Source organism: Mixophyes fleayi, chromosome 6 (genome assembly GCF_038048845.1).
Source record: "Mixophyes fleayi isolate aMixFle1 chromosome 6, aMixFle1.hap1, whole genome shotgun sequence".
Classification (NCBI taxonomy): Eukaryota; Metazoa; Chordata; class Amphibia; order Anura; family Limnodynastidae; genus Mixophyes; species Mixophyes fleayi.
In genome coordinates, this window is record NC_134407.1 from 170,752,163 (window position 1) to 170,774,742 (window position 22,580).

A 22,580-nucleotide genomic window follows, 5' to 3' on the forward strand; every position below is an offset into this window, starting at 1 on the left:
AAGGAAACTCACAAGCACTGCTAACTCTAGAATACAAAGGTAAGGTATCAGTTTGTTGTCAGACCCTGCAGAGAGAGCAGAGCCTCTTGTTCAGAAATAGAATCTTCAGGCTTAAATTGCTCAATGGCAGCCTGTGTAAAAGCCTTCAAATCCTATAGCAAAGTGCTGTTCCTTTCATGAGGGTAAATGCTGACTTCATCAAAATAAAAGTCTTCTGGATATGCAGCAAAATAATTACTACATTGCAGCAAACATTTCCTGAGTTGCTTACATTTCCTAGAAAAAGTGTCTGCAATAGGCGCTCTGTGACTTTTCTGCACCTCCTTGTCGACTCTTTATATTGCCAGATCAGTATGTAAGTCTGATACACCAGAAAATGTGCATAAAAGATGTCTATCACACGTGCCCGAATAAAGCAAGAAAATATGAATAAATATGCAAGAGAGGGACCATGAAGCAAAACACAATGCAAGAGAATGTGTAAAACATAATTGAAAAAATCAGCTAATATAAGATAATATAGGATAATTGTCACATAAGAAACATTCAGGACTGGGCAGAAGTCACCAGGAAGGAGACAAACATAGTGTATGACAGTCAAGAAATAAATCCAAAGAATCAACCAGTAATACAAGATTAAACCAGGACCTGGGCCAAGTTAAAACCAGGATGATGCACACTCAAGGCACATTAGACTAAATGATATGGCAAGGAGTGTCAGACTCCTTGATAGCAGGGTCAGCTGCAGTGGGGTTGAAAGTCTTTAACTTATGATACAGTAACAGCTGCACGAAGATTTACAGGATCCTGACACTATACTTCCTAGGGCCCCATTGTTGTGAATCAGGATATGATAGAGTTTGGTAAATGGGGAATGCCAAAATTAGTTACTGTGTCAAGTGTCTGGAGGGATGAGTAAAGTGCAAAATAAAAATATGGAAAAACATCCAAAACCTCTTACACTATATTCTGTTATTGATTTGTTATATATGTGTAATATGCCTCTGTCACCTTCAAATGTAACAAATTCTGTGCAAAAACATGTGAAACACACCTCCATATGAAATAAGGTTCATACATTCAATAATTTATATATATATATAGATATATATATATATATATATATATATATAAAAAAAATTCCAAGCATAAAGCTGCCAATAACTTTCTTAGCTATCAAGTATTGAAAAAGTAAGCTATCAGACAACATAGTGACAGCGCGGCAATGCGACAAAGTGACAGAGCGACAAATATTGAAAACATAATTTTTGGGTTGTAAACAATTGTTTGACTGCTTTGCAACAAAATTACATAACAAAGCAAAAAAATTCACAACATTTGCATTTTTTAGGTGTAAGTATAACGTTAAAATAAAATCTTTAAGTATGCCATACAGAAGGAAAATTTTTTAGCGTCCCAATGGGAGTTCCTGCTGCTGAACGTTGTGCAGAACTTTGACCCGGGGAACCTGTTCAGGCCCTTTCACTGGATGGTTTTGTATGAAAACTTCACAGAGGTGGGCAATTAGTCTGGGATGCCTAATGGAGTGTTTGGGGTTCCGGTCAGGCCTCCAGTTGGTGTACGCTGGGCAGAACTTTGACCCGGGGAGCCCGTTCTTGGCCATCCACTGTATGGATTTGGATGAAAACTTCACAGAGGGGTGGAAATTGGTCTGGGATGCCTAATGGAGAGTTTGGGGTCCCGGTCGGACCTCCCGCTGGTGTATGCTGGGCAGAACTTTGACCCGGGGAGTCTGTTCACTGGATGGATTTGGATGACATCTTAGCAGCTAATTGTTTTTAAAATGTTGACAGTTACATCCAACTTATTGATAACTTAATAACTTGAAGATTTAAGCCAGGCAACGCCGGATACTTCAGCTTATATTTAAAAAAAAATAATAATTATATATATATATATATATATATATATATACTGTATATTGTGGATAAGGGAGTGATTTACCACGGTCTGGAAACCACAGAAAGGTACAGACAGGGTTAAGGATCCTGTTGTTACCTTAAGGAAGGATTTTACGCACAGGTAGATGACATGGGTGTGATTGCTGATGTGTGTTTGTTAAGAATAAAAAGATTGTGGGATCTAGTGGGCAGGGCTTCCGAACGATAGCTTGGGCTGGTGGGTTTAGCTAGTGTCAGGAAGCCGTGGAACATTTGATGGTTATGTTACAGTGTTGTTTTGATAAAAAAAACAGCAACTTGCTTATAAGACTGGAGTAAGGAGTCTCTCATTTGGTAATGGCAGATATGTAAGTCCTAAATTCCTGTCATTTGTATATTAAAACACCAGGGAGATTGTGTTTGAGGAAGAGCATCTCAAAATGTTTCTCAGCTGTAGGAAAATATGGTAAGGGTCTCTGGTGTTATGTATGAAGAGAGAAGGGTGGGCTCCATACATAAGGCCCAGTCCAGGTCTTATGGTCTGCCAGTATCAAAAACAGACTAATAAGGAGCTCCAAGATGCTGTTAAAAGACTGCTAGGCAGTTCAAATGAGTCTCTCATTGTCTGGGGAGGAGGTCAGATCGCTCCTGAGAGAGATTGCTATTTTGATCTGTAAGATTTATTGTTTGGTTTAAGTGTGGGACCCTAGGGCCCTCAGTCTAGAGAGGGAATATCACTGTATTAAGTTAGTAGCCAGATGGCCAGGATTTTTTATTATGTTTTGTTTTGTTTGCAAGCTAGTGAATAAAACTAGCTGAGGCTATTGAACCTGAAGCACTGGTCTTGTGTGATTCATCTGGCTGAAGTGCAGCCGTCTACCCCAGAGGACGGTCACCCCAATACGATCTTGTGAGAATATATATATACACATCTCAATGATTGAATGTATGAACCCTGTTTCATATCGAGATGTGTTCCACATGTTTTTGCACATCATTTATTACAGTTTCTAATATATATATATATATATATATATATATATATATATATATATATATATATATATATATATTATACACACACACACTATATATATGCAACATTGTTAGAAAAATATGTACTTAGGTATAATATCTCATTTTATTTTTATTTTTTTCTGCATAACATCAAAAGGTCCAATATTGGAGTAGAAATTCTCAAACACATTGAAAATATTGACGTTTTGAAGTGTACAAGTAAGTTGGTTTTTTGATCACTTGTAATACTTATAAAACATTTGCAGAAATACAACATATTATAACATTCAACATTAAGCTGAAATGTAATTACTAAATTACTTTATTAACAGAATTCAATAGCTTTTTTTATATACTATAGTAAGGTAGAAATTTTAACAGCGGAGTATAATGAATAAATAACTATATTATCAATCACTATATTAAACCTAGTGGTAACCGGCTTAGATTAAACTGAAATATTACTTTATTAACAGAATTCAATAACTATTTATACTCTACATTACGTGTAAAAAAAAAATTGTTATACGTAAATTGTTGTGATAATATTCTTGACTGTAAAATCTTTGAACTGTGTGCTCTGGGCGACCTGTAACGGTCCCGCCACGTTGACATTCTTGAGGGCGGCCTCTTGGCTTGTTTGCTGTAAACAAAGCGAAGGTAAATGAATAATGAAATAACACAGCAGTCCGTGATTGTGGTCCTCGCAAGAAGCTCATATATATGTTGCTGCAAATAACTGTCACAGTTTCCAGACCACCCAGTAGGTCACATGTTCCATGTAAACCAGCAGGTGCACAGGGAGATTTCACTAACTGCCACAGATTCCAGATCAACCAGCAGGTGCACAGGTGTGATGCGCTGACATATGTGACTGCAAATAACCGTCACAGTTTCCAGACCACCCAGCAGGTCACATGCTCCAGAGCAACCAGCAGGTGCACAGGTGTATTGCCAACGCTTAAATTTTCCAGAGGACAATGGTATGCATTGTTGTAATTGGCAGGCAGACATTTTGCGAAATAACTCTGAAACAATGCAATCGATTACAACGCCAATATTTTTCTGCAAATATACAGACCATGACCTTTAATTTGGTATATTGTTGTGCTCTGCTCAGACAACGGCATCATAGAAATAAGTCGCTCATAAAAGTTGTATTTATGCTATTAATATACAGACTAGAGAAACCTGGCGGTAACCGCCTTCAATTAAACTGAAATGTAATGTCTAAATTACTTTATTAGCAGAATTCAATACATTTTTTATACACTACTATACATGTAGACATTGTAACAAAGGAGTATAATGAATAAATAACTATATTATCAATCACAATATTGAAGGAACTGTAGAATTCCTTTATACACTACAATATATGTATAAGTTCTTCCATCAAAGTTACATTGCTAGGCATGGTCCCCACAAGATGCGCTGATATATTTGACTGCAAAGAACTCACATTTCCCAGACCACCCAACAGGTCACATGTTTCAGAGCAACCAGAAGGTGCACAGGTGTATTGCCAATGCTCACATTTTCCAGAGGACAATGGAAATGCATTGCTGTAAGTAGCGGGCGGATGTTATACGAAATAACACCGAAACAATGTAACCTATTACAACGCCAATAGTTTTCTGCAATCCTACAAGACCTTTAAGTTATATAAGATGTGCCCTGCTCAGACAACAGCATCATAGAAATAGGTCACTCATAAAAGTCGTACTTATGCTTTTAATATGTAGATTAGTAATACTTTATAAAATCAATACATACTAAAACCTTTATCATTTGTGATTGGGATGCTGCCCATGATTAAAGTTGAGTTTCAATGGCATCTTCAATTTGGAACTACAAATGAAGTGTAAGTTGTACTTTATCCCCCTACACCTGGAAGGGTGGGCCGGTGATGTACAACCTGAACTTGTTTACAGTAAGGGCATGCATACATAAGTGGATTAAGTGGATTATTCAGATTTGGCTGCAGTTACAGATGCATCTCTTAGGATGTGAAAAACTTACGGCTACACTTTGTCTTTACTAGTAAAATGTTAATGTGCTCATGTAGAGTTGGACATTCAGGTGTTTTTTCATAAACTACACAATTCCAAATTGCACATGCTCCAAAATTGAGTATACTTACGTATGTATGCAGGGTTTGTTGCATCTTACCCTTACGATTCCTTACACTTGGGTAGGTGGAATGGGGGAGGAAAGCAATGGGAAAGCATAGATTGAGTACAGTAAGGGCATTTACACGAAATTGGAACTCAGGTAGACCTGAACAAATATGCATATATACTTGTCAGGAGGTGTTTCTCTTGCGTGTGCTGTAGGGCTGTTGCATTAAGATGGTGGGTTTCCTCCGGGTGCTCCGGTTTCCTCCCACACACCAAAAACATACTGGTAGGTTAATTGGCTGCTATCAAAAATTGACCCTAGCCTCTACCTCTCTGTCTGTCTGTGTATGTGTGAGTGTGTGTCTATATTAGGGAATTTAGACTGTAAGCTCCAATGGGGCAGGGACTGATGTGAATGAGTTCTCTGTACAGCGCTGCGGAATTAGTGGCGCTATATAAATAAATGATGATGATGATGATGATAATGGTGATGATCTGCAACAGTAGGTATCTGTTTCTTGTATCTTAAGCCTCCCAGTGATAGTATTTCATTTATTGGTGTAGGCGCTATGATATATGAAGTCACAAACATTTGCACTACTTAATTGATATTTCCAATTGGACTGTGGCAGGAAAGAAGCTTCCGATCTGATTTTTAATGGTTTAAACAAGATATCTGTATTTTACTATGCTTCATATGCTGAATGAAATTCTTGCATCTATAAATAACACTGTTCAGACACTATTCTCTTGTTTGTATAAGATAAATAATTACATTATTATTAAAGATGTGCGCGGACACACATGTTTTGGTTTTGGATGTGGTCTTGGTTCTAAAATGACTTTGTGTTTAGGCTTCATTACAGGTTTTTCCCCAAAATCATGAAAGGTTTGGCTTTGGTTTTGGATCTGAATTTAATTAAAAATTGTGAAAAATAGGTAAATGGTGTGATCTTTAGCTGCTTTTGCTCCTATATTACTACTTATAGCACTAACAGTCATTTGCAGTTTTCTAATGCCAATGTCCACATTTTTCACCAATTTTGGCCAAAGTATTGCTGCTGACCCTCTCCAATGTATTGCTGCTGACCCTCTTCAATGTATACAATGTATCCGATGTATATAAAACAAAAAATACAGTTAACAGCGCTTATCCTTAACTCTGCATGCATATCTGTGTGTATCTAGAAAAATGAAAACATGAGGTATTAGTTCATATTTTGATCAAAATATTTAAGCCTGCATCCCAACGTCAAAAGCACCTAATTATATGCAGACCCTCTCCAATGTGTCACACATGATGTCTAACAGTTGCCTACTTGGTGTATCTTCTTTTTTTTTAAAAATGAAAATGTAATTGATTTTGACATCTTTGATGAGGATGATGATAAAGGTGATAACATTATTATTGTCATGACTGTTATCAAAATCCCATGATTTATTTGTTAACATCCCTATCTATTCTCCAGTTCAACAACCAGATTGTTTGCTTTTGGGGGGGCCCAAACAAATCAAGCACTTCAGCCACAAAATGGCAGTCTCTGTCGCTGAAGTGCTTTGTTTGGTAAACCATGTGCATTTTCTTTACAACATAAGGGTGAGTGGGTGGGCCCAAGGACAACGTCATCTTGAATTGCAACATTTAACATTGTGCCCTCTCACTATATTTTCAATGTCTACTAATGCTGCTGACCGCATTTGAGGTCTTGTGTCCACTCTCTTCTTAATGAAGGATTTTGTAACTCTGTCTTTGTTGCATTTTCTTTCTCCGTTTCAAGTAAAAAAATAATTAACCAGTCTATACAGTTCAGTAACTCCATCACATAGCGTAAATCGTCACCCATCATATCTCCATCTATACATGTATTCTTTGCCAGTGCCAAATTCAGTCCTCTTAATTTCTTAGAATGTGGACTTTCAATTGCATTGTCTTGTCAAGACAGATGTTTTTGTTACCAAATCTGCATCAATGTCAGTTATACACACTTACTTGTGTGGGAAGGTCAACTATTGGCCTATCTGTACTGCCTGTTTTACATATTTCTTACACTTGACTAATATAACATATAAATTACACTGGTCAATACTCTTTTTATTGCCAATCATAATTGAGTGATTTTGGGCTAACTTTGTGGTGCTGATTCTGAATATGACATCGGATTTGCTAAATGGCTCTAATTTTTATATAATTGGTACCCCGTTGAAAAACATAAAAATGCAAAAAATGTAATGTCAGGCAGAACCTACTTATAAATTATATTGAAATTATCTCAAATCATACAAAAATAAACATGAAATACATAATAGTATTTAATTCAGTATAACAGATAAACATAGTAAGCTGATTCTGATCATTACAATTAATGCATAGTAAAATGCTGTTTGCATGATTTTATGTTGGATATCAGGACAATTACATTTGAGGCATCATATGTCTGTCCCATGTGCCTTGATACCTTTCCTCCATCACCTTTATATCTTTGTCACGGTAAGATGCAGAAATATAGGATCCACAGATTTGCCTAACTTGGCACTACTCTACCCTGAGGCGCAGAGTCTAATAGGACAGGTTGTTCTTACCGGGAACCCCCGAAGAAGGTATGGGCTTTGCAGCCACTGTCCCGCAGGTCGCTGCCATCAGAGAGAGCATTAGACGAGACCCATATGGAGAACAAAGGAAAGGGAGAAGCTCTGCAGAGAGAAGCCGCAGAGTGGCACTAAACAGCAACCGCAGAATCACTGGAACAACGAGCTGAACACAAGGTGGTGATATTTGTGGATGATTGGCACTGAGCAGCAACCAGGGAATCACTGAAACAGTGAGCTGAACACGAGGAGGTGAGGGTTGTAGATGAGAGGCACCGAATAGCAACCAGGGAATCACTGGGACAGCTAGCTGAAGCAGAAGGAGCAAAGAGAGCCACGTCTGTGCACTGTCAGGGCTTGACATACAAAGAACAGGCACCTGACTGCAGGTTCACGTGCCTTAAATACCCTGCTAATGAGAAAGGCACCAATAGTAAAGAAGAGGAATTTTTAAAAGAATATCGGGTCTGCACATGTGCAGACCCAAATCCAAGATGGCCACCACCATCGGACGGACGCGGCGCTCAGCACTGTGAGGACCCCTGAGTGGAGCAGGTAAGTGTGCAGGGACCCGAATGCAGTTCCGGCATGTGATAGTACCCCCTCTTTAAAGGTGGCCACTGGATACCTAGGAGAGCTCTTTCAAGGAAATTTGGAATGGAATTTCCGTAGGAGAGCTGGAGCATAGATATCCGAGATGCTGACCCACGAACATTCCTTGATCCCAGTCCGGGATATCTTAGAGTCAAGGATCTAAGTGATCTCGAATTCCTCCTCTTGTTGAAGCTTGAGTGGAGGAGACGTAGGTGTGCCGAAGAAAATCTGTTGATGATTAATGGTTTAAGCAGGGAGACATGAAATGTATTGGAGATGCGGAGAGATGGAGGAAGCTGTAATTTGAAAAAAACAAGATTAATGACCCGTAAAATCTTGTAAGGACCGATGAAGCGTGGAGCAAATTTCATAGAAGGGACTTTAAGATGACGTGCTGGGTGGAAAGCCACACTATATCTCCCACTCTAAGTGCCGGAACTGCTCGGCGCCTGTTGTCAGCAAAGCGATTATAATGATCCAAAGATTTTCTGAGTCAGGTTACAACCCTGGACCAGATGGAAGAGAAGTCACGCTGGAGAGCGTCCACAGCAGGAACCTAGGTGGGAGGGAGGGCTGAAAATTTGGGAAGAGGAGGATGTAACTGCCTCTTTACTCTCCATGATGCATGTTGTCTAACATTCCAAATTTAGTGTGTGCTTATTGTTTCCACATTTTTATCTCTTGCACACTAATGCTTGTAGCCTGGGCTGGTTACCACTAGTGCAAGGGGACAAAAAGCATTGGATCCCCCAGTTATAATGTTTACCAACCACAACCTGGACAGCATGGGACTGAATTCCCAGGGAGAATAAAATGTGCAAGGTCCCCCCTGGAGCAAACTCGCACTGTGCTGAATAGTACTGGGGAACATCCCAAACCCCATAGGACAGTAGGGGTTTGGGGTAAGGAATAAAAGTCAGTAAAATGTTAGTTAAGTGTGTGGATCTACAAGTGCCAGTAAGCCCTGACAGCCATTAACTGATTGGGCATGGTGGTGCTTGTAGGATTACAAGTGCCAGCATGCCAATAGCTGCAAGTTGCTCCCAGAGCATTTAACATGAATAAGATATACCCTTGCAGCCAGTGCCCAATGGAACCTGTAGTTCTACACACTTAAAAAACACAAACTTCATTTTAAGATCCTTTATTAGAAATAAAGTCTCATTACCTTGTTCCCATCTTTATTATACATCTAAACCCCTAGTTATCTTCTTTTGTTCTGCTCTGAATTATCAAATAAAAAAAAACCCTGGTAGGAAAACATACAACATGCACCTAGTAGAACAGTGATGGAATTAAATTAAAGGGGCCTGTCCGTGTCTAACTAATCAGAGTGGTTAGTCTCTAATTGGTTTTCTCACTCTCCAACCATTCTCACTAGTTAGTTGTATATAGACCCCCGGTGGACTATGCATGACCTACATGGTATCATTGGGAGGTATGTATAATCTCAGGATCAGTTATTACAGTGCTAGCATACACTGTATCACTGCATTGTATTATAGCTGCAATTCTCAATTTCTGTCCTTCTCAGGGCAGTTATATAAGAGAATGTGCAGATTGTGAAGCTTCACAGGGTGCATGTGGGACAATAGACTTATAATAATTACATTTATACACGAAATTTGTACTGTGGATAAGAGGAATGGAGCGGAGAAGGACAGGCAAGTATAGGCTGAGTACAGTCATGTAATTGCATCACAATTAGATGTGGGCACATGCGCAGATATACCTTTTAGAAGGCGTATCTTTTGCGGGCATGGAGGGCTGGTGAATTAATATGCCATGATGATAATGACTACTATCAACACTTTATAGTTGTGTCTGATTGGTTGATTGTGTATTGACGCTTCCAGCTGATATTACATAAATGAATAGCATCAGCTATAATATATGAAGTCGCAGGCATCTATTCGCATTACTTGACATTTGCATTTAGACTATTGCAGGAAATTCCCATTTGATTTTTAATAGATAAATAAAAGATGTATTAAATTAAATGTTATATGGAAAATTAAGTTATTGTGTATTAAAAACTGTCAAGAGAATATTCTCTCCCGTACATGATGCTTCATCACATTATTATATTGTGTACGAATATGGTATTGCAACATAAGCAATTACTACAAGCACTCTCAAGCCACATCTCTAAGCTATTGTGAGGTGTATTTTAAAAGACAACAAGAATCGCGCTCCCACTTACGTGTTTATGTTTGCATTATAGAAAACTATGCTACCAAAAGGTTTGTGGAAGTTCCCAATTCCACGGCTATCTGGTCTCTGTAAGAGACATACCTTGGCTTAAACTAGTTATGCAAATGAACATATTGTGTGAGTTTGCCACTAAACTATGTACAGATATGTCATATATATAACCCAGAAATAATCTCTATAGCGTCTTTGTGCAGGACATATAAAAAGATTCCAAATATTATTTTCTGTGATGTTTCTATAAACTATAAACAGTTTATTAGTTAGAATAAAATTACTTCTCTAAAATAGACTCAGTAAACCCATTATCATATCACATAGTAAAAGTGTTGCTGGTGCAGTACAACATGAAGCATCTGCACAAACTTATGTTTCACGCTTGGCCTTCTGCCCACCCTGATCATTTCCCCTTTTTGTGCAAATCACCTGGAGCACTAGAAAATGCAGAAAACCATAATGTTTTTTTAACATTGCTTAACCCAGTGGTACTTTATTATTATAAATCTTAAATATTGAAAATAAATAATGCAACAAAAAACAAATCTCACTTTATATTGCATTTTATATGTTCCTGCCCCCTACAGCACCTTTTTTTTACATACCTGGTTGATTATAATGGAGTATATATTTATATCATAATATAGCAATAGATTATATAATATTGTTCTATTACAGTACTGAACACAGGGGCTGATTTCTAAAAGTGCAAAAAGCCTTTTTGGTTTTACAAAATGGATATTTTTTGCCAGCAAAAGGGCTTGAACAGAGCACTGGCTCTGGGGGGGCTGGGGCACTTAAGAAAGTGATGTCCCTATAATGTAACATGGTTATCATTTTAGATAAATAAACAGGCAATATTTTGTAAAACTACTGTTAGGTGAATGTATAGTGTGAAGTGGGGCATACCCTCCAACTGTCCTTGCAGTCAGACCAAATCCTGACTAAGCGAGACAGGTACACAAATTCTGGACTGCCCCACCAGATTCAGGACAGATGACAGACTGTCCTGCTCTCCCCTACCTGTTCTTGTCGCTTTTACTACCTGTGGCTGCTGGTGTCTTTAGCTACTGTTTGTCTGGATCCTGGAATGTTGGAGGCTCTATTTAAAAAAAAAAATGGGTACATGAAATTTAGAAAACTCCAACCATCCCTGGCTTTAAATAAATAGCACCCATGTTTTATAATTGGACCTCCCTCCAGACCCAAGATTAAAATAATAGTACTCACAGTTGATAAATAGATTTATTTCCCTCTAACCAGCCCTGACATTAAATTAAAAGCAAACATAGTTAATAAATAGACCTTTTTCCCTCCAACCAGCCCCAACATTAAATTCATAGTACTCCCTTTTAATAAATAAACCAATTACCCTCTCTCAAAACAGCCCCAGCAATAATTGAAATAGCATTTATGTTTAATATAACCATTTCCCACAACCATTAAATAATTCATATTCACATTTAACAAATAGCCCTACTCCCCAAACTCAGCCCCATATTCAATTAAAAGCCCCATATTCAATTAATAGCCCCAAAGCACCCCAGCATTAAATTAAAGGTCCTGTCACCTCACCTTAAATTAATACACCCCACTAATAAATTAAATAGCCCAATCATTACCTCACAAATAAATATATAGCAACCACCATTAAATTAATAGTCTACCTCCCACATTATATTAAGACCCCCTCCCCCCCACTTTATTCAGTTACTGCTTGGCCAAATCCTGGAAGGCTGGTGCCTTGTTTGGAAAAATAATCACTTTCTGGAAAGCTGCGCAAATAATAAACACTCTCTGCACCCCAACAAGCACCAAAATTAAATCAACAGCATTTGCATTTAATAAATAGTTTATTTCACCTAATAACCCCCAACATTACATTGTTAGCACCCCCATTACATCCATAAATACCATGACAATACATTATTAATACCCAAATTACAGCAATAAATAACCCTCACACACACACACACACACACACACACATACACACACACACACACACACACACACTCATACTACATCAATTCCCAGCCACATTACAGCACTCAGCAATACCCCTACACTTAACAACAAAACTTACACATTATAGCAACTAGCATTATGCCCACATTACAGCAATCCACATTACCCCCACATTACAGCGGCTCACATTATCCACACATTACAGCAATCAGCATTACCAGCAGATTACAGCAACCCTCATTACCCTTAAATTAAAGCAATAAACTATCCCACTTATTAGAAATACTAACCCCAAACACACAACAACATTACCACCACAACGCCACCCCACACTATAGCAATACCACCTATTATACGGACGCCACTGTAGGTAATAATCTGCTTATTTTAAATCTCCCACAAAATAGCAACAACAGAATAGTTACAAACATATAATTAAGAAATACTGTTTTCTTTTAATTAAATTGTAATGGCAGAATTTCCAGGAATCATTCTACGTGAAATAAAACGCTAACAAATATATCAGAAGAAAACAATAACTGTTGAATGATTACCTGAATCTACACCGCCACATTAAAAGTATTTCTACCTGCAGAAAAATGTCAGTGGAAAATAATTTTTTTACTACAGTAATTGGATATGCTGATACATTGATATTGGACTGTGCTCTAACCAATTTGCAAAAGTTGCAATAACCGAGGGTATCCCTCCCTGTAGTTAGTACAATATTAGTTATACATTTATTGACTGATCACTATGACGTGATTGTGTTTTATTCGTAGTAATAGTGGTGCTAATTGAGCTAGAGAAATATAAGAGTATTAACCATGCTTTGATCCTAGCAGAATCAGGTGATGTCAATAATGTGAAGTTAATAGTAAAATTTATTTATATTTTCTCTTAAAAAAATCTATGTAAAAATATAAATTCAATTTATGTACCACAAAGCCTACCAAGGAACTATTGCACAGATCCTAATAAATAGCATAAGACCATAAATGCTACACAACCTAACAAACAACATAAAAAATGTAATTCATAGCAATCCTAACTATTAAAACCACCTAAAAACACAGCATATAATGGAGGTAAAATAAGGGGAACACTATGTAATAGATATATACATGCTATACAATGTTAAAATAATTAATTGATCACAATTGATACATCATTTAGATAAAATCATATAAGTAATGTAAAATGCACCACACACATAAACTGCAACATTCCAGGATCCAAATTGCTTAATACTAGGGGTGTGCACCGGACACTTTTGGTGTTTTGGGTTTTGGCTTCTGATTAGCTTGAGGTTTTGGGTTCTGATTTGTTTTGCCAAAACACCCCACGAAAGGTTTTGATTCTGATTTTGGGTTTTGGGTTCTGATTTCTTTTTAAAAAAGCATAAAAAGTGCTAAAATCCATATTTTTTTATTTTTTTTTTCACTCCTACACTATTATTAACCTCAATAACATTCATTTCCTCTAATTTCCAGTCTATTCTGAACACCTCACACCTCACAATATTGTTTTTAGTCCAAAAGGTTGCACCGAGGTAGCTGGATGTCTAAGCTAAGCGACACAAGTGGGCGGCACAAACACGTGGCCCATCTAGGAGTGGCACTGCAGTGGCCCACAGGATGGCAGTTTGCAAGAGTTTGCTAGAGGTGCAAGATGGAATTGTCCTTGAGCCCTCCCACCCACCCTGATGTTGTTGAAATAGGACATTCGCACTTTAACAAACCAATCAGGAACAGTGAACGTAGTTTAATCTCTGGTACTAATATTTCTGGACTGCAGGAACAGTGAACGTAGTTTAATCTCTGGTACTAATATTTCTGGACTGCAGGAACAGTGAACGTAGTTTAATCTCTGGTACTAATATTTCTGGACTGCAGGAACAGTGAACGTATTTATATATTGCAGTACTAATATTTCTGGACTGCAAGAACAGTGAACGTATTTATATATATTGCAGTACTAATATTTCTGGACTGCAGGAACAGTGAACAAATTTATATATTGCAGTACTAATATTTCTGGACTGCAGGAACAGTGAACGTATTTATATATTGCAGTACTAATATTTCTGGTCTGCAGGAACAGTGAACATATTTATATATATTGCAGTACTAATATTTCTGGACTGCAGGAACAGTGAACGTATTTATATATTGCAGTACTAATATTTCTGAACTGCAGGAACAGTGAACGTATTTATATATTGCAGTACTAATATTTCTGGACTGCAGGAACAGTGAACGTATTTATATATATTGCAGTACTAATATTTCTGGACTGCGGGAACAGTGAACGTATTTATATATTGCAGTACTAATATTTCTGGACTGCAGGAACAGTGAACGTATTTATATATTGCAGTACTAATATTTCTGGACTGCAGGAACAGTGAACGTATTTATATATATTGCAGTACTAATATTTCTGGACTGCGGGGACAGTGAACGTATTTATATATTGCAGTACTAATATTTCTGGACTGCAGGAACAGTGAACATATTTATATATTGCAGTACTAATATTTCTGGACTGCAGGAACAGTGAACGTATTTATATATTGCAGTACTAATATTTCTGGACTGCAGGAACAGTGAACGTAGTTATATATTGCAGTAGAATTTTTTTTATACTTTTTTATTAATTTTTTTATATTTTTTTTAATTATTTTTGTATAATTTTTGTATAATTTTTTTATGATTTTTAAATAATTTTAAAATAACAAATTAATGGACTTAACAGAACAAAGCACAGGACACAGCACCACTGGACTCAGCAGGACAGAGCACTGGACAAAGCACCACTGGACTCAGCAGGACAGAGTGACAGGACACAGGACACAGGAGCACCACTACAAACTACAACCTCCCTCTTCCCTGATCTGAGCCCCACTGAAGATGGCGGCCGCAAGCGGGGAATTTATGCAATCCGAGACTCGCGAGATCCGACGCGAGACTTGGACGTCATAGCCTCTGTTTCATTTTTTTTTGCCCGCCGGAAATACCCGAACAGTGCTCGGATCTCGTCGGATCCGCACTGTTCGGGTGGGCTCGGATTAGCGCAATCCGAGCCCGCTCATCTCTACTTAATACCAGTAAAAATTTTCCGTATTATGAGAAAAGAGCTTATGGACCTAAGGAGTTTTTGTAACAGAGTCCAGCAGTAAAAGATCAAAGGGAGAAGGAGGTGAAGATAAGGAAGAGGGGAAGGAGGGGACGGAAGAGCCCTGATCCGCGTGGCAGATGTAGTAAGGTGGCTGGTTCCTGGAAAGAAGCCAGCCACCAGGAAGCCAATCATTGTTGGGGACAGCCTTTATAAGGTTACGGCCAGCCCCGTTAGCTTTCAGATCCCAGAGGATGTAATGACCAGTCCGCAGTGGCCCATCTAGCCATCGGCCCTTCTGTCATTTGCCAGAAGTGCCAAATGGCCAGTCCACCCCTGCTTACAATGCTACTGGACTGTATTTGTTCCCAGGAGAATGCTAGGAGTAATTCTTTTTTAGAACGAACAGTCTTTCGGTTTCAGAGCTTAACTGCTCTATTCCCTATGCTGCGGCCACAGCTTTAATTCACTGACAGTGTTAATTAATGTTTAAAAGACCTGCTTTCTCAGTTCCCAGTTACTTCAAATTAGTCCGGGTTTCTGAGCACTGTCAATGAGGCGCTGCTGCTCCGTACTGCTGCAATATGTCTAAGCAGTGCCGTAACTAGACATTTCAGTGCCCTGGGCGAGACAGGGCATCGGCGCCCCCCATCTTAATAGGAGTGACGTTTGTCGAGTGGGTGTGGCCACCCTAATGTAGGGGTGTGTCTAGCATTTTTTCTTCTATGTCTGTAACTGATATTCTTGAAAGTTGTAAAGAAGCCCAACAATGGTGAAAAAACTTGTATCTATAAGAAAACCCGTACACACTACAATATATTTATATATATATATATATATATATATATATATATATATATATATATATATATATATATATACATACACATACATACACAGAAACTAATAATCCCTCTCCCAGTGTAATTATGTGATATATATGAGGATATAACTTATGGTCCCTCTCTCAGTGCTGTGTTGCAAATGAAAAGACTGGTCCACCCACTGTGCCCTGAGAGTGGTCAGGTGGCGTGTTTCTCCGTCTCTAGTCGTTGCACCCGGTCCTGGTCTGGGGCACAGGGGTAAGCCGTTCTAGAGAGGCGTTCAAAAAAAAAATGGCTTAAAGCAAAAATAAAAATAATATAGCAATCCCAGACATTGTAGCCTTTTCATATATATATTACTCTCCCAATCCCAAGCAAAATGTACAAACAACAACACTCTTGGCAGAGTGAAAGGTGTTGGTATATTTGGAGAGACAACTGATTTGATGGCGATATCAGCTATAGATTTTTCTGCATATTAAAATAATAGGTAACAGACTCCTCCTAAGCTGGTGACCATGTTCTCATTCCGGTGTCTTGGCCATGTGAAGATGTGTGCTCTCTGATTTTAAAGATGTCCCGACAGAAATAAATAAAATAACTCCTTGTATTCTTTTTAAATGTTGAAATCTATAAATTGCAGAGGCGGATAGATGCTTGGTAGTACAGGGAGAGGAAACAGTGGCAGAAAGAAGTAATAATGCCACTGTATAGGTCATTGGTACGGCCTCATCTAGAATACTGTGTTCAGTTCTGAGGCCATATCTCCAGAAGGATATAAATACATTAGAGACTGTGTATAGATGGGCAACTAAAATGGTGCATGGCCTACAGCACAAAACTTACCCGGAAGACTCAAAGATCTTAATATGTATAGTTTGGAGCAGAGAAGAGAAAGGGGGGACATGATAGAAACGTTCAAATATATCAAGGGTTTGAACAAGGTACAAGAGGGAACCATTCTTCAAAGGAAGAGAAGTATTAGAACACAAGGACATGTACTGAGACTGGAGGGAAGTAGGTTCAGAGAAGATGTGAGGAAAATTTACATCACAGAAAGGGTAGTGGATAAATGGAATAGCCTCCCATCAGAGGTGGTAGAGGCTAATACAGTATAGCAATTTCTACATGCTTGGGATAGACATAAGGATATTCTTAAAAAGAAACAAGAATTAAATAGGTTTGAGGTTACCATAGGTTAAAAAAGGTGGTTCTTATCTGCCGTCAAATTCTATGTTTCTATGGAGAGATGCTAGCACGGTGTAGGATATTAAATGATTTGGTTTGCCGGGAATATAAAATGTGGGGGAAAAGCACAGACTGTATTATTAAAGTGACTTTCATTTGTTTTCCAGATTTTGCATATGTGACTGTGGACAATTTATTGCTTCATATTTACCTTTTCATCTTCTCTTCTATACTGCTGTATTCTTCGTCATTATCCTTCTTCTGTATACTGCTGTCTGAAGACAGTTCTTTTCTACCTTCTCGGTCCAGCCGCCCCTGTGCTGTAGCTCCTGGCTCTTCCCGACTCCTCTAAATCCACTAGCAACGTTGTGAGATCAGGAGCTGGGTGCTGGGCACCATTTTGGAAGCGCTGGGCGCCTAGCATCGATAATCTATAGTCTGTGGTCACAGACCCAGGGCACAGAGGCAAGTAACAGGCAGCCGTTGCACTCACTTAGCACCGCCATGGCTCTGCTCCACAGTACTGAAATCAACAAAACCTTGCCAACTCTCCACATTACAGCAACTGGCTATACCAACGTCACCTTGTACCAGTACAACCCATGTCCCCACACTGCCCCAATGCCAGTCTTGTCCCCACAATACACCAATGCTACCCCTCTACACCAATGCCAGCCCTATCCTCATACTACACCAATGCCAGCACTGGCCCCACACTGCACCAAATCCACCCCCCCCTACCCACACTACACCAATGTCACCCCCCTACCCACACTAAACTATTGTCACCCCCTCTACCAACACTACACCAATAACAGCACTGTCCCCACACTGAACCAATGTCAGCCATACTGATGCAGGGGTGAGAGGAGGAGATTTCACTTGCATAGGAGTGAAGAGGGGAGGGCAGACAGAAACTTTCACACACAAAGGGGAGGGGAGGGGAGGGACAGAGGCTGACTGACACACAGAGGGAAAGGGGAAAGACGATCTCACAAGCAGAGCAGGAAATGGGAGGATACAGAAGCTGTCACACTCGGGGATTTGTTTAAAAGACAGAAAATATACGTTTGGACATAGCTCCGCCCACTTTCGGAAAGCTCCGCCCCTTCAAACGCCGTGAATGCCGAAGCTGTCACAGACAGATATATATTGTGAGTCTGAGGGGAGAGAGACTGTCCCAGGTAGAGGATAGCAGCGAGAGACTCACATACTTAGTCTGCGGAGTCTCCGAAGTCCAGCCTTATAGAGAGCATGTGTTCCCCGGCAGCCTGCAGTCACAGAGCCAGGCACAGAGGCAAGTAGCGGGCGGCTACTGCGCCCCCTTGGGCTTGCGCCCTGGGCCACGGCACCGCCCGCACCTCCCTAGTTACGGCTCTGTGTCTAAGTGATTCTGATTGTTTTAGACTGTTTCTTTCTTAATAGTGTAAACATTATCTATATATTAATAGTATAGTAGTATTATTTTATGAGTAACTTATTTCTATTCTACCGTTGTCTGAGCAGGGTACATATGCTAAAGTAAAGGTCTTGGTCTATAGATTTGTAGGCAGATATTGCCGTTGTAATCAGTTGCATCGTTTCTGAGTTATTTAGCAAAACGTACGCCTGCCATTTACAACTATGCATTAAAATTGTCTTCTGGTGACAGTTGGCAATACACCTGTGCATCTCTTGGTTGCTCTGTAAACTGTGACAGTTAGTGAACTCTTTCTGTGCGTCTGCTGGATGATATGGAACATGTGACCCGCTGGGTGGTCTGGAAACTGTGACAGTTATTTTCAGCCACATATATCAGAGCGTCTTGCAGGAGGGACCTCAATCACGGACTACTGTTATTTCACTATTCACTTATTCTTGCTTTGTTTACAATAAACATGCAAAAAGGCCGTCCTCAAGGACATGGTAGAACCCTTACAGGTCTCCCAGAGCATGCAGTTCAAAAATCTTACAGTCAATAATATTATCATTCCAATCGACATAAAACAAAAACAACTAATACGCCACTGGCATTGGATATGACGTATTCGCCACAATACTACTCTTTGGGTCCTATAGACATGTAATGTGTGAACTGTGGTGCCCTACGCTTTTTTGGTAGAGGAGATTAACAGCCATTTTTCAGACTGCTGTCACAATGGAAAGGTTTTTTTGCCTGATGTGGTTGTTCCACTATATTTAGCAGAAGTGTTTATGACAAAAACCCTCAAATTACGTACTCATTATCTCCATAATATCCTCAGTTACAACTCTGCATTTGCCATTGCATCACCTTTTGCAAAATAATTCCGAAAACAATGCAATCGATTACAGCTCCAATTTTTTTGTTTCGTCATTGCATTTAAGTTTAATTTAAGGCATTATCGTCGGTTTTCCCTAGTGTATTTTGAATATTGTGAATCTATCACGGGAGTCTTATCATAACATGCTGGAGTAGTGTAGATGTAATCAGTTGATCATTTATGTTTCATCTCAGGGCTAGATTTACTAAAAGTCATGTTTGGTGACAGTTTCAAACTGGCTCACACACATACATTCATTGTAGTGCGGCTTGAAGCTGGAATGTTAAACTGCCAGCTTTGTGTGGTGGTTTCAAAAACACCTAAACCATCAGCGAAATATATACTGTATATATAGGCACTCCTAGGGTGATAATAGCAGGATATCTTGTGAACGGGATCAAATTTAAAGTCTACTCAATATGTTTCATGACCAAACTAATTAAAAATAGACACAATAAAAATGATTAAATACCTTAGATTCACAATGATTCCCATGCAGAGTGATTAATAACAAGTTAACCCGTGCATGATACTCATGCATTCTAGTCAAATCAAGCTACTTAAGGTGTTAAAAAGGTTCTTGTCATGCATTTGGGCCATAGCCCAGGCCTCAACCACCAACCACTCCCCACTGTCACCCCCGGCAACCACCAACCACTCCCAACTGTCACTTCTCCTTCAAGAAATATATATATATATATTTTTTAAGTCTTTAAAAACACTTTACAATTAACAAATTAAATTAACAAATTAAAAACACCTTAGTATACCAAATTTCAGCCCTTTCTGAATTTTTTTTTTCACACACACTAAGAATTTAGTAGGTCAGTGTATAACTCCGCCCAGCAGGTGGCGCTGCAACTTGGTTTTATTTTTTCCACATACAGACAGACTAACACACGCCGCTAGACATTTATATATTAGATACACAATATCATAGCGCCACATAATAATTATATAAGAGATACTTTTCAACCATTTACAATGGTGTGATTAACCCTTGAAGGTGGAGTCTGAATTAATATAATATCCAGATAATCCAGAAGAAATCCACATGTCTCTGTTATAGAAAATCATCATACCCTGTCAAAATCATTACCCTTTGTCACATTATACCATGGAAATTGAAATAAATTAAATCAAACTTTTCCAGCTGTATTTGCACATTATAACCGTCAACATCAAAGTAAAAGTAACATTTACAAAAATTCTTAACAATTAATATAATTTAATTACTAAAATACCTGGTGTGGATAAGTGATACCTTAGAGTAACCATTATAAACTTGTTCAGGTACAACTAATTATCTGGTTTTGATTTCTTCAGAATAAAACCAACTGTCCCTTGAGGATTCAACTACTAGTAGTGCATGGTAAGGCAAGAAACTCACCATGTTTGGGAAGGTGCTGTCAAAAGGGCTACATCATAAAGTTGTGGAAAGGCACAAGTTAGGAGAAGGATACAAAAATACTTCAAAATCTTTTACTCTCCCTATCAGTACCCTTCAAAGCATTATTAACAAGTGGAAAGCATATGGCACCACCAACACCTTGCCTCCAAACTGGATGACAGAGCCAGGAGGATATTCATAAGGAGAGCTACCAAGAGGCCAAAGGCAACTTTGAGGGGCTGACAAATTTTTATGGCTGAGATTAGTCGCTCTGTACATGACAACTATCTCACAAGCTTTACACAAATCTGGCCTGTATGGCTAGGTAGCAAGAAAGAAGTCTAATCTGAAAAAGTGCCACACTTAGGCTCATCAGTGCTTTTAAAAAAAAAAACACTTGGAAGATTCTGATGCCATGTGGTAAAGGGTTGTATGGTTATACGAGACCAAGATACTTTTTGGACTGAACTCCATGTGGTACATTTGGTCTAAACCAAGCACAGCACAGCACCCAAAACACACCATACCCACTGTGAAGCATGGTGGTGGCAACATTATGTTGTGGTGGTGTTTCTCTTCAGCAGGAACTGGGCGGGTGGCCAGGATTTGTAATGGATTAACTGGATATAATACTAATCTTGATTGGCACTGGCTTACCTGAGGTGCAGAGTCTATTGATCACCGGGGTGATCACCAAGGGTGTGCAACAAGAGGGGGTGATCAATGGTGGTGAAGGCTGTGGAGAGGTCTAGGAGGATGAGCAGGCAGAAGTGACCCTTTTTTTAGCATGAGAAGTCATTTGTAACTTTGGCCAGGGTGGTTTCAGTAGAGTGGAGAGGGCGGAACCTGGATTGGAGAGGGTCCAGGAAGGAGAGGCAGCATGGTCACACAGACAGGGTCAATACACAGGAGGCAGACAGGAAGCTGGAAGCACAGGAATCCACGAGGAAACAGGAACCAGGAAGCAGGTAAGTTGCTCTGACACTCACCGAGTGTCAGAGCGAGGTTTAAATAGTTTTGGGGAATTCAAATTCCCCGCCCCGGGTTGTGGTCATGTGACCGCCGAACCCGGGAGTGCGGCTTCCGACGGAGCAATGCTGGAGTGAGGAGAGGTGAGTTTCGTAACAGGATTGAAGGGAAGATGGATGCTGCCAAGTATACCCAAATTATTGAGGAAAATCTGCGGCCCCATGCATTAAATACATAATTGCAATAATATTAATACAGTAACACTAATGCAGTAACATTAATTCAGTAACACAACTATAGTAACATTATTGCAGTAACCTTAATACTGTAACATCAATGCAGCTCACCTTCCAACAGAACAATGCCTCTAAACATTCCGCCAAGAAAACAACACAGTGGCTTAAGGATGGGAAAGT

At 39.2% G+C, this 22,580-nt stretch overlaps 1 protein-coding gene across 2 annotated transcripts in view; it reads left to right on the forward strand.

Annotated features, from left to right (window-relative positions):
• Positions 1-22,580, forward strand: part of LOC142094743 (NXPE family member 2-like) — a 48,855-nt gene that overhangs the window by 12,325 nt on the left and 13,950 nt on the right. Inside the window, exons 2-3 of one of the 2 annotated variants that reach the window (XM_075177183.1) lie at positions 3,076-3,141; positions 18,694-18,707. In XM_075177183.1, the coding sequence (XP_075033284.1) occupies positions 3,076-3,141; positions 18,694-18,707 (80 nt within the window). The remainder of the gene's footprint in view (positions 1-3,075; positions 3,142-18,693; positions 18,708-22,580) is intronic. The other variant, XM_075177182.1, reaches the window with a different exon arrangement.